The 13,024-nt window shown below is 40.8% G+C and overlaps 2 protein-coding genes across 2 annotated transcripts in view; one reads left to right on the plus strand and one right to left on the minus strand.

The window, feature by feature from the left end:
• Positions 1–2,942, minus strand: part of pde3b (phosphodiesterase 3B) — a 40,216-nt gene extending 37,274 nt beyond the window's left edge. The window contains exon 1 of the mRNA XM_058088495.2: positions 1,899–2,942. Coding sequence (XP_057944478.2) covers positions 1,899–2,786 — 888 coding nt within the window. The 5' untranslated portion in view covers positions 2,787–2,942. The remainder of the gene's footprint in view (positions 1–1,898) is intronic.
• Positions 2,943–3,559: 617 nt separating this feature from the next.
• On the plus strand, positions 3,560–12,392 carry copb1 (COPI coat complex subunit beta 1). The gene is made up of 22 exons (XM_078795817.1): positions 3,560–3,725; positions 5,482–5,633; positions 5,935–6,164; positions 6,274–6,443; positions 6,517–6,631; positions 6,734–6,826; positions 6,913–7,050; positions 7,149–7,268; positions 7,629–7,736; positions 7,828–7,974; positions 8,093–8,238; positions 8,638–8,734; positions 8,825–8,985; positions 9,055–9,175; positions 9,256–9,483; positions 9,629–9,808; positions 10,915–11,059; positions 11,133–11,252; positions 11,329–11,474; positions 11,548–11,637; positions 11,765–11,920; positions 12,089–12,392. The coding sequence occupies exons 2-22, from the start codon at positions 5,543–5,545 to the stop codon at positions 12,146–12,148; spliced, it is 2,862 nt and encodes a 953-aa protein (XP_078651943.1). The 5' UTR covers positions 3,560–3,725; positions 5,482–5,542; the 3' UTR covers positions 12,149–12,392.
• Positions 12,393–13,024: the final 632 nt, after the last annotated feature.

Raw genomic sequence — 13,024 nt, forward strand, 5'->3', positions numbered from 1 at the left:
TGCTTCTAAGAACATCTCATACACACATACCACAATTGACTTTTTTACATTTACATGTTGCAATGATATGATGTTACACGTTTTTGCATGACACAAACCAAAAACTTCCCTTTTACCCATCTACACACAAACACAGTCTGCGTTTTCAACTCTGATCAGGTTTTGCAACCTGGCCAATTATGCAAATGATTATTAACTACATAGCATAACTACATATCATTAGACATAAGCATGTGTGTTTTGAGGCAGGCCAGTATGTGCGTCATGTGTAACGTCAGTTTGTTAGTTAGTTAAACAAGCAGGAGGAGCAATGTTAATGAGTGGTGTTGTTTGATGTGCATATGAACCACTGAGGTTATGTGTGACCAACTTCAATAGTATTAAATAAATAAATGACCTGCAAGGAATTATTTATAATAAATAAGTTAAATAATGCAGTTTCTATTGGAGTTTTACACAATGGCCTTACAAAGTTGCAACCAAACTGAATGCATTTAAGTTTTTCAATCCTTCAGACTGCAAGTGAATGGTTTTCTGCAGCTTATGCTATTGTATTACACTGCATATTGCTATCTACCTACAAAAAGAGGAACACCTCTCAGAATATAGACTTATGTATCAAATCTCAAAGACACCTCATCTGAAAAAAATACATGTTTTTCTTTTCTCTCAAAGTTACGAATCCAAAACGTCCACATTTCTGCACACTCACTCTACACTGGTGTTCAGTGAAATTCAAAAGAGTGTTCTAAACCTACTTTGTCCTTTTTCTGCTTATAGCCTCAAACACAATGATGAGTACAACAACTCCAGGAAACAAGTGACACAGTCTGGATGTACTTTTTTTAGTTCTCTTATCATTTTCCAACAAAGAGCAAAGGACACAAAAACAATGTGCGTCAGCTGATGGCTTGGCATCCATGAAAGACCTCAACTTTATGTGTGGAGGGTTTGCTTTGGAAAACAATGCTGATGTGATGATGGCATTTGATAGAATTCAAAATACTAAATTAACAACCTTACTGACTATATGTCTACTATTTAAAAAAAACACGGTTGTGATGGATTTGGCTGGCTACATGTGCTACTATCTGCATTGGCTGCTGTTTAATTTTAGAAAAACTGTGAAAAAACAAGCTGAAAACTGGGATAAAATTAGAAAAAAAAGAAAAAAAAAGAAAAAAGAAAACACCTATCATCCCTTATGTACATGTACACAAATTAACCACTTGTTCTTTCAACGGTCAGATGCCAGTAACAGGAAAAGCAACCACTTTTGCTACACATCCTCACATCTCTGGTCCATAATAAGGGAAAAGATATAACATGTAACATTACTCTGCTGCATGGGACATATGCTAAACACCATCTAATTAGGATTAAATATCTATAATCTGCTCACTTTGGGATTCTGATGTCAAATGAAGAATAAATAATAAAATGTGTGTTACTGTAAAACAAATACAAATTAAAAGGAAATGCAGCATCACACAAAACATGATTTAATTTAAAGGTGACACACTAAGTGCTATTTTACTAAGGCTGTGATTATTTTTTTAATTTTTGTTTGCGTGCCCTAAGTGGACAAAAGCTCTAACCCAACAGAAACAAATATGCCTATACCACTCCAATCATAAACAGTAGTTCACAGGGTATTGTTATGATATATAATGATGTACTAACTAAATTACACTGCTTTCATTAAATGTTTGTTTTTAAGCATTCAAAGTGACTACAGTTTCTGCTTCAGCTGCAATATTTGCTTGTGAACGTTGTTGTTGTTGTTGTTACCAACCAGCAAGCGCCCATGACACGCGTGTTTCCCTCCTCTGCTGCACATGTGGGCCTGTTGGGCCTGCATTAACAACAAACGTGGAAGTGCTTAGAATAACACGTACCTGCTCTCTTGATATGCAGGGTAACGACGGTCTCCGGGGCATTTTACAGCTGCCATAATAGCTGCTCGATGTTTCTCCCAGGGAAACACAACTGGACCGTCTCCTGGCTCTGATCACCGGGACCTTCTCCTCCGAGCCTGAGCCCCCGCTCGGAGCGTCCCTCAGCGGGTAGCAGCGGTCGAAGCAGAGCCCCAGCAATGAGCCACAGAGCCCGGCCACGCAGGCGATCAGCGGTCTGAGAAGCTCAGGTAGCCCGCCTAAACTGGTGAAGGAGAGCAGCCACACCAGGCTGGCAAAGAGCAGTACGAGCACGCTGTGTTTGAGCTTCAGCGTGGGGACTAGCGTGAGCAGACCCACGCATCCCAATACGAACAACAACCTGCCCACCATTTGCATCTGGTGCTGCTCCTCTCCCCATTGCAAGAAGCGCAGCACCACAAAGTCCCCGAGGTAGCACGATGCTGGCAGTGACAGAAGCCACCACTGCCTGCCCTCCTTCTTTCTCCTCCGCAGGTAGAAGGTCAGGAAGAAGAAGGCACAGCCGATGCTGAAGAGCGGACTGGCGGACTGGGAGAACCCCGACACCACAGTCCGCAAATCCCAACGCACGTCACTTTGAGAGCTCCGGGACAGGAGCAAAGAAAGCGCCAAAACGACAACGGCGCCGACATGTATAGCAGAAACCTTTACAAGTTTGGACTCCAAAAAGTCTTCGCTGCAAAACCTGCACACATTGAACAAAAAGCCCCTGTGGTGGTCCTGTTTGAGGGGGGTGACGCAGCTCTTCACATAGCCGTTCCTGAAGCCCTCCGAGTTGTTTACACTCGCGCCTCCGTCGTGGTGCCTCGCTTTGCCGTGCGCAGCCTCTCCTTCCTCCCGCGCGGCCATGGCTCGACGACGGCGACTCCTGTAACCCCCCACGCCAAAGCCCCACTCGACGACAATTAACGCCGCCTTAACGCTGTACTACATGACGGCGACAACGCTCCATGGTGGCTCCCAGTAACATGCTCCAGCAGTGGCACTAAAGAATGAAGGTGAGATGTTGTTTTTACACCGAACGCTCTCGCTGTCGACCCCTACAGGACACAACTTGCATGGCAAGGAGTCCACTGTCCTCTCAGAACAGCCAGGTGATGGCCCAGTCGAATGCACTTGTGACCTCCATCCATTTTTAAACTTACTGCTTGTCCTCACTGGGGTTGCGGGAGCCTATGCTGGAGCCTATCCCAGTTGACTTTGGGCGAGAGGCAGGTTTCACAAGTGAAAACACATGACAATTTTACACATGCAAACACCACTCGGAAATAATCTGTGAACCTGTGCCAAACATCCATTGTACATTCCTTGAAAACATTTAAAACAATTCACATCACCAGTACATATTTGTAGTTTTTGTGTGCCATAGTGCAGATGACTTCAAAATTAAGCACATATATAAATATAGACAAAGATTTCCTGAATTATATTTTGTTTTCTCCGAAGCCCAGACTCAGTCGAACTTAAGAACTTTAGAATTCTGCCTTTAACAAACAAAAATGTCTTCTTTGTATAGCATAAGCAAACTATAAAGAGAGAAACACAGCAACAACAAATAGATATGAAAAGTAATATCGGTTTTTGAAATATCTTTTCGGGCTTGTCGTTTGACCCTCGAGAGATACCGTAGCAGTGATGTGGCTCTCAAGCAGTCCACGTTCCACGTCACGAGGAAGTAGTGGCGACCCGATGAGGCAGCTCAACGAACGGGGCTACTGACTTTTGTAAATGTAAATAACATAACTACACTGCGAAGGCCTCTTTGGAACACATTGTTCGTAATTCCAAGTAAGTTATGCGTTTATCATTTGTATATACTGTTAACCATGTTGATGTTTTCTGTCCCATCCGTGGCAAGACAGCTGGCTAGCTTTACAGCAGTGTCCTCCATTTCATCGCATTGGCCTAAGAAGCTAAGCTGTCGCTAGCTTAGCTTGTATAGTTGCAAAATATGGTTGTTTTGCAAAGTAACTGATTGACTAAACAATTGTTGTTTACGTGTATGTATAATTATGTTATTGAGTCGCTGTCGAAGTGCACGGTTGTCAGCATTACATTTGGGTCCTTGCCGATTATTATACGTGTCAGTTTCTTGTCATTCATTAGATATTTACTTAGTCATTTTGGGCTTGCAGTGTATTAAAACCACCGCTTTTAATGTGAATTTAAACATTCATCTTCAACCTTGTACGGGTATTGCTGGTATTTTTTTTTTATTGCATGCAATATTAACTCATACAGGACCATACCAACACTAACTACACAGTGATGTTTTATATTCCATTGAACACCCTATTATATATATATTTTTATACATTTTAAATAAGTATAGACATGGTTTTACAGTTACAATTTTGAATACCCATTATTAGGGGTGTCACGATTCATTTTGGTAACAATTCGATTTGTATCACGATTCGTGGTTGTCATAACGATTCAATGACAATATTGGTTACTTTGCACCAATATAATCGAAACGATTCTGGAACCTTTTAGCCAAAAATGCAGCCAGAGTGACTGTGACATAAATGCTTGGACACTGGACTGTGCAGGTTAAGTTTCCTAGACTCTCGTTGTTCTTTGTAAGGGGAATCGGTTATAAATTAATTGTGGAAGCAGTAAACAAAAAATTATTGCAAATGCATTCACATTTCATTTGAATGAAGTGCAACTAATACTTACCCATGGTGCCTTAATAGGTGGTTGGAGAGATTTGTCGTGTTGCTGTGGTGTTTTACCTGACTTTTCCATATCCTACAATGAGCAAGTTGACTTATTTAGAACATCTCCCTCTTTGCAAAAGTCTGTGTTTTCCACACACTGCATTGCAATTGTTTGTTCATCGACACATGTCCTTGTGTTATCTGCTGGCGTGTGGCAATGGCATCACAGACAGGCAGACTGAATCAAGTAACATTTAACGTTACAATCTAAAGGAGGAGGCAGGTCCAGACAGAAATGGTTGGCTTTTCGGTGATGTCAAACGGCGATTGTTAAGATACATTGGACTAGGGCCTCTGCCAGCCAAGGATGGTCATTTGGATGGTATCAACTTTGTTAGTATCCCATTCAGATGTAATGATACCCCCGGATCCACATGAGAAGCCATCTCTGATCCGGGGGTGGTGGCCACCTGTCTGGACTTGCCTCCTTGAGATGATACATAGATTGGAACTTGCACCAAGCTCTCAGAGTAGAGCTGTCTTGTCTACTATGAATGGTGCGGGTCCCACCTAGTGTTTGACCATGAACTGATGAGGCATGCTCAGGTGTGAGGCAAAGTGTCTTATCTTATTCATTATTATAAGAAATATTACAAAAAGTTAGATAAAAACAGTGCTTCACAAAAATATTTACTTTGAAAAGTCTACTTGTGTAAATCTAAAGCATGTATATCTTATATCGTTTGCAGATATTCAGTGTGGTGAACAATATTTTTCATTCATTCATCCAGTAACTTGTATTGCAGATTTTCTTCAACAGTTTTAAAATCTCTTGTGTCATTCAATGTTGACTCATACTACTGATTATGTGCTTACTGCAGGTGATACCCAGGCTATCATTATTTTGGATTTCTTCAAGACCATTCCAAGTCCAGCAGCAAAATGACCGCTGCAGAGAACGTTTGCTACACTTTGATCAATGTCGCATCGGACTCCGAGCCCCCCTCCGAAGTCAGCCTAAAAACTGACCTGGGTAATTGAGCCTTCTAGATTTATTTGATGAAGTCAAATGGGTAGACCAGTCTGATTTTGCAGGTTATTCATAAAAGGTGGCGGATTAAATATCACTATATATTGATTTTTTTAAATGTACGGATTATCTGAAAATCCGTTTTATTGTATCAACAGAAGGTATTAGCCATACACAATAATCTATTAGATATTATTTAAAAACATTCAAATATTTGTAATTTCTTGCTGTCATGGCTCCTAGTAATTATGCTGTTGTGATCTGTGACCAATGCTAATGGTTGTTTTGTTCATTTTGTCCACAGAAAAGGGGGAGATTAAAGCAAAGACTGAAGCACTGAAGAAAGTTATCATTATGATTCTGAATGGTGAGAAGTTGCCAGGGCTGCTGATGACCATCATCCGCTTTGTGCTGCCCCTTCAAGACCACACCATTAAAAAACTGCTTCTGGTTTTCTGGGAGATTGTCCCCAAAACCACTCCAGATGGCAAGCTGCTTCAGGAGATGATCCTGGTCTGTGATGCCTACAGGAAGGTATGATAACAAATCTTAGATCTGTTGTTGCATAACCTCAAAAGAGGTCCATAAAGCTACTTATACTGTTTTAAAATCACTTAATATGAAGCTGTACCTTCCATTACAGGACCTGCAGCATCCCAATGAGTTCATCCGAGGCTCCACTCTTCGTTTCCTGTGCAAGTTGAAAGAGTCTGAGCTGCTTGAGCCTCTCATGCCAGCGATCCGTGCATGTCTGGAGCATCGACACAGTTATGTCCGCAGAAATGCTGTCCTGGCCATTTACACTATCTACAGGTACAAAGTTAAATATCATTGTATGTAGTTTGGTTGAAACCCACTCTTGCTTGACGATCTTTATTTCGTTCAGGAACTTTGAACATCTCATCCCAGACGCTCCAGAGCTAATCCATGATTTCCTCGTAAACGAAAAAGATTCAAGCTGTAAGAGGAATGCTTTCATGATGCTGATCCATGCAGATCAGGTCAGTGACAGACAAAATGTTGTATGCTTATTGTGAGCAAGTAATTTAACACCTAACACAACCATTACCCATGACCCGGCTAATTGGAATAATTTCCTCCAGGATCGAGCCCTGGACTACCTCAGCACATGCATTGACCAAGTTCATACTTTTGGCGACATTCTCCAGCTTGTCATTGTGGAACTGATTTACAAAGTGAGTCTTGCCTTTTTATAGCTGTCGATGAAGCAAAATTGATCTATCATGCAGTGAAGATCTGGTTGGTTTTTTCCACTCATTAGGTGTGTCATGCAAACCCATCTGAGCGTGCCCGATTCATCCGTTGCATCTACAACCTACTGCAGTCCTCCAGCCCCGCTGTAAAATATGAAGCAGCTGGCACACTCGTAACCCTCTCCAGTGCACCCACAGCTATTAAGGTACACTTTTTTTCAAAGTTTATGCCAACTATAGTCACATATTTGAATACAGTTAATGGTTCCTTCATAGGTGTTTCCAAAAATGTTGTTTTTTCCAGGCTGCTGCCCAGTGCTACATTGATTTGATTATCAAGGAGAGTGACAACAACGTGAAACTTATTGTCTTGGATCGTCTGATTGAACTGAAGGAGCATCCCACTCATGAGCGTGTCCTCCAGGTCCCTTAAATTCTTCCTGTCTGTAGCTTTTCTTGTAAGCAAGCACTTTAATGGAATGCTTTTTATTGCTAATACAAAGCATCTATACTAATAAAAAGAAAACCTTATTGTACATGATTTCTTAATACTTTTCTCTAATTTGGATAAGTGTTTTATAAGACATTGCATTACAAATGATCTAACAGGTGGAGCTGCAATGGGAAAACCTTCAACACTGAACATTTGTTTAAAAATTAATGATAGCGTTATGGTAAAAACTAATTTGAAAATCTTTCATGTAGGTTGTCAAATGCAACACATATACAGCGCATCCCAGTTAAGAATTCTGATTGAATTCCAACCAATGCTTTCTATATTCAGGACCTAGTGATGGACATCCTGCGTGTTCTCGGCACTCCTGACTTGGAAGTGAGAAAGAAGACTTTGCAGCTGGCACTGGACCTTGTGTCCTCTCGCAATGTGGAAGAGGTCTGTCTAGTTTCTAGTTGTATGCACTGTGCTTTCATGCTTTCGTGCTTTTGTGGCATTAACTAAAGTATGACACTGCTTACATTTTCAGTTGGTGATAGTTTTGAAGAAAGAGGTGATCAAGACAAACAATGTCACAGAACACGAAGATACAGACAAGTATCGGCAGCTGTTGGTGCGCACGCTTCACTCTTGCAGTGTGCGCTTCCCTGACATGGCAGCCAATGTCATACCTGTGGTGAGCTTCGTTTTTAAACTTTTTTATGAGCCAGAGCTCGGACAAAAAGTACATTTTTGTGTAATACATTCATACTGTGATGTATCATGATATAGTTATGTATTGATACAATTTACAGCTGATGGAATTCTTAAGTGATACTAATGAAGCAGCTGCCGCTGATGTTCTGGAGTTTGTGCGTGAAGCAATTCAAAGGTTTGACACCTTGAGACCGCTTATCATTGAGAAGATGCTGGAAGTCTTCCATGCCATCAAAACCGTCAAGTAAGTTTTTCATCAGTGGCTGTTTCCCCTCATTGGTTTTATATGGAAGCACGCTGTAACCCATTTTTAATGATTTTATAACAAACCTATAACTAACAAGATCTCATTAAAGAGATTAAGATATGCCTTTATTCGTCCCTCAGTGGGGAAATTTGTAAACAGCAAACATGAATTGGTACATAATGATGGAAACAATGTATTTTCACACAATTTCTGGCATCTGAAAATATTGATGATTGGTTACTACAGTGGTTTTCAAACTATGTGGCACATATCCCCGTCGGAGGTGCCAGCTCACTTGCCCTGGATTATCATATTAATGTAGTCTCATATATTGCTGTATATTTCACAGCCTATGAAAACAAGACCACTTTGTGACTTTTTTGTCTAACATTACAGAATTTACAGAGGAGCACTATGGATCTTAGGTGAATACTGCAGCACAAAAGAAGACATTCAAAGTGTGATGACAGAAGTACGCAGATCACTGGGAGAGGTATGTACAGTCAGTAATGTGTTGTGTGACTGTCAGTGACACCATGAAATATGTCACAAATATTTGACTATATCCGTGTTAAATGCACAGATTCCAATTGTAGAAAATGAGATAAAGAAAGAGACAGGTGAGTTGAAACCAGAGGATGAAGTCAGTGCCGCTCCAGCTCAGAAACTGGTGACAGAGATGGGTACTTACGTGACACAGAGTGCCCTCAGCTCCTCTAGGCCATCCAAGAAGGATGAAGATAGGTAAGAAATTGTTGTGCACATATTCTGCTTAGGAATTTGGACTCAAATATCACCACTCTGCCGTTTCAGGCCTCCGTTGAGAGGCTTCCTGATGGATGGAGACTTTTACGTGGCTGCTTCTCTAGCTACAACCCTGACCAAAGTGGCTTTGCGCTATGTTGCAATGGTGCAAGATAAAAAGAGACAAAATGTAAATGTGGCTCTTCTGCATTCATTAAATTAAAATATGCAACATACACCATGTCCAACTAACCTTGCTACCCTTATCAGTCTTTTCTTGCAGAGGCCATGCTGATCATGGTTACTGTGCTGCACCTGGGGAAGTCCTCACTGCCCAAGAAGCCAATTACAGATGATGACGTGGACCGCATTTGGCTTTGCTTGAGGGTCCTGTCAGAGTGCTCGCCACTCATGAATGACATCTTCAACAAGGAGTGTCGCAAATCCCTGTCACATATGCTGACTGTCAGACTGGAGGAGGAGAAGTTGTCACAAAAGGTAAATATGCGTGACTTGAATGTCAGAACCTCTTCAAATTTTTGACATTTGAGCAGAGCAGCACAGGAGAGTTTAAATGTTACAATTCATCTTTGGATCGTGTTAATAGAAATGCCATTGTTTCTGGTTTTCCTTCTAACTACAGAAAGAATCGGAGAAGCGTAACGTAACAGTGCAGGCAGACGACCCCATCTCCTTCATGCAGCTCACAGCCAAAAATGAGATGGCTTCTAAGGAAGACCAGTTTCAGCTCAGTTTACTGGCTGCTATGGGCAACACTCAGAGAAAGGAGGCTGCTGATCCCCTGGCTTCCAAACTCAACAAGGTAAAGTGTTTAGTAATGTATACACTGTGCTTCACAGTCATAATAAGCAGCATTAACTTATACAATAAATGGTCACACAGTAATATTTTGTTGGAACTCCTGTAGCTTAGATTGTGGCACACATGCGATATGGGATGCCATGTCACAACATTTATTTCTTTCCATCTGTCCCCATGTTTTTGTATTGTTTTTAGCAGACTATCCCAAAGATTCTCAGTGGGGTTTCAAGAAAAAAAATCAATTGATGCAAACACAGGTCATTCAGTATATTTAAGTAGTGAGCTGATCTCATTCTTTGGGCACAGTGTTGCTCCATCCTAGACCCGATCAAGAGGCAGCTTGCAGCCGTCCCTTGCCACCAGTTCGAATTTCATGACTTCACTCTATTTTTCAAAAATATATTAATAAATCATGCTATTTCACAGTTGAATGTGACATATTTGTAAAAAAATGCATATTGAAGCAAATTTTGCAATTCAGTCAGAGGCGGTCTGAATGATATGTAGCATTCCACACTGATCACTCTGTGTCAGAAATGTTAGGTGAGACACACAAACGTCAGACTTACAGCCACTCATTCATGTTGATGCTGACTTTGCTCATTATTAATATTCCCATATGGTGGCTGTTGCATTTGGCTTTATAATCATCTTGTTTCCTCCAAATTTCTAGTACATTACCCTGCATTGCTCCTCATGAGTCTCCATTGCTGCACCGTGCGTGTGCGTGCATGTGTGTGAGTGTGTGGCGGCCGGCTACCCCCCACAGAGATAAAGCGACTGAATGACTGACAAAATGTCTGACTCCGTTGTTTCGGAGTGAAACATTTTGTTTCTGAACAAGAAATGTTTTCACATTTTAATCACATGAGAGCTTGTGACACCACTGGTGGTTATTGATGGTAATTGCACAGGTGTGCCTTTGGCTGGCCACAATAGAAGGCCACTCCAAAATGTGTAGTTTTAGCACATAGCACAATGCCACAGTTATAAACCCTCTCCCTGTGGACTTGCTTAAACTAATCCGAGCTAACTAAGAACAGCCATGATTTTTGCATGTAATTCTCAATTCAACATGAGCAAATCTTTTTGTTCATCCCTTTTTAGGTAACCCAGCTTACAGGGTTTTCAGACCCTGTGTATGCTGAAGCCTACGTTCATGTCAACCAGTATGATATCGTGCTGGATGTGCTGGTGGTCAATCAAACCAGTGACACACTTCAGAACTGCACGCTAGAGCTTGCTACTTTAGGTAAGTTCAGTTCCATGTTAGATCCCAACAGTTGCAGTGTTGCATCTCTTCTTATGAAAGACCTTTTCCACAGGTGACCTCAAGCTAGTTGAGAAGCCCTCCCCTCTTACTCTGGCACCCCATGACTTTGCTAACATCAAAGCCAATGTCAAAGTGGCTTCTACTGAAAATGGCATCATCTTTGGCAACATAGGTAAGGGAACTAGTGAAGTAGTATATAATCTATTGGGACTTTGTTTATAAAGTTTTTGATTTTTTTTTGTCTGCAGTGTATGATGTGTCAGGAGCTGCGAGCGACAGGAACTGTGTTGTCCTCAGTGATATCCACATTGACATCATGGACTACATCCAGCCAGCCTCCTGTACTGATGCTGAATTCAGACAAATGTGGGCTGAGTTTGAATGGGAAAACAAGGTAGTTCTATTGTTAAGGAGCTGCATTTTATTATTTTGTAAACCTATTTATAACTGTTTTATTTCCTTGTTAGGTGACTGTAAATACAAACATCACTGATCTGAACGAGTACCTCCAACATATCCTCAAGTCCACAAACATGAAGTGCCTGACACCAGAGAAGGTCTGCTATAACCATAATGACAACAAATACACACAATACATTTCATACCCTTTTATGCATTTTACCCTGCTTTGTCTTCTAAATAATCATTGTTTATGTTTTTTTATCTTTGTTTTGGTTCAACCAGGCATCGTCTGGTTTCTGTGGCTTCATGGCTGCCAACCTTTACGCTCGTTCTATCTTTGGCGAAGACGCCCTGGCTAATGTCAGCATTGAGAAGCCCATCCACCTGGGGCCTGAGGCTCCTGTCAACGGACACATACGTATTAGAGCAAAAAGTCAGGTGGGTCACAGCTGCTGCAGCAGGGGTCTTCTTCATCTCTACCATTAGTTCCTTGTGAAGGGACATCTAATTTAACGCATTAAATAGTCAAATACTTCAAAATGCAGATTACCACAACTATCAGTATGTGTCGGGTATATTCATATTCATCACTTGTTTGTCCTACAGGGGATGGCCTTGAGCCTGGGTGACAAGATCAACCTCTCCCAAAAGAAGGCAAATCTCTGAAAGAACTCCAATCTTATGCTTCTGACTTTGTAAAAGTCACCCACTTTATGTACTACCCTTTTTGCTTCCTTGCAACTCTGCACATTTAGAACTCTGACACTTTTTTTTTACATCACTAGTCTCAGATATGTACTCATTCCTGTTTCATTTTAAATAAATGTGCATTAGAAGATCCACTTAAGATGTATTCATTAATTGATATATCTTAAATGTGTCAAGATTAAATAAACACAGTTCAGATCAATATCAGTCAAAAACTTTGCTTCATTTGTACATGTTTCATTAACAATACCACATGCTATATTTCCTTAAAATGGTGTTCAACAGCAGAAATTACCAAGTGTCTAGTTATTCTAGAGGCCCTTTATTTGGACAAATACAGTATAATGCAATATACTGTATGTATGATAACACATGTATGAATGTATATTATCATTATACAGCATTGTATTACACCCTTCATAATTTATTTAAGACTAGGTCACTGTTGTTTTCTTCCAAGTAATGACCGAGTCAAAGTGGCTCTACAAAATAGTATTGATAATTTTATATGCAATATTATGTCAGTTCCTCAGAGGACATGTGACATGTAACCAAAGCAGCTGAATTTCAGTGTGGCACAGTTGCTCAATCCTGGTAATAAAAAAAAAATAGTGAAATAACGTTGATGCAATAAAAAGCAGCAGATCAAGCTCTGCTCATGATTAACTATAAATATTGAATGATTCAATTCCTACCCCTCTGATAATAACTTGTGTCAAAGAGACTTGTTTGTTCCCACCGGTGGAAGGATTCCCACGTGAGTTGTGCAAGATAACTCCAGGCTGCAATTGGAATCCCTCAAATGCTTGACACAGACCTGATCAAAATTCAAAG

This window comes from Doryrhamphus excisus, linkage group LG13, assembly GCF_037039965.1.
Source record: "Doryrhamphus excisus strain RoL-2023G ecotype Guam linkage group LG13, RoL_Dexc_Guam_v1.1, whole genome shotgun sequence".
Lineage (NCBI taxonomy): Eukaryota > Metazoa > Chordata > Actinopteri > Syngnathiformes > Syngnathidae > Doryrhamphus > Doryrhamphus excisus.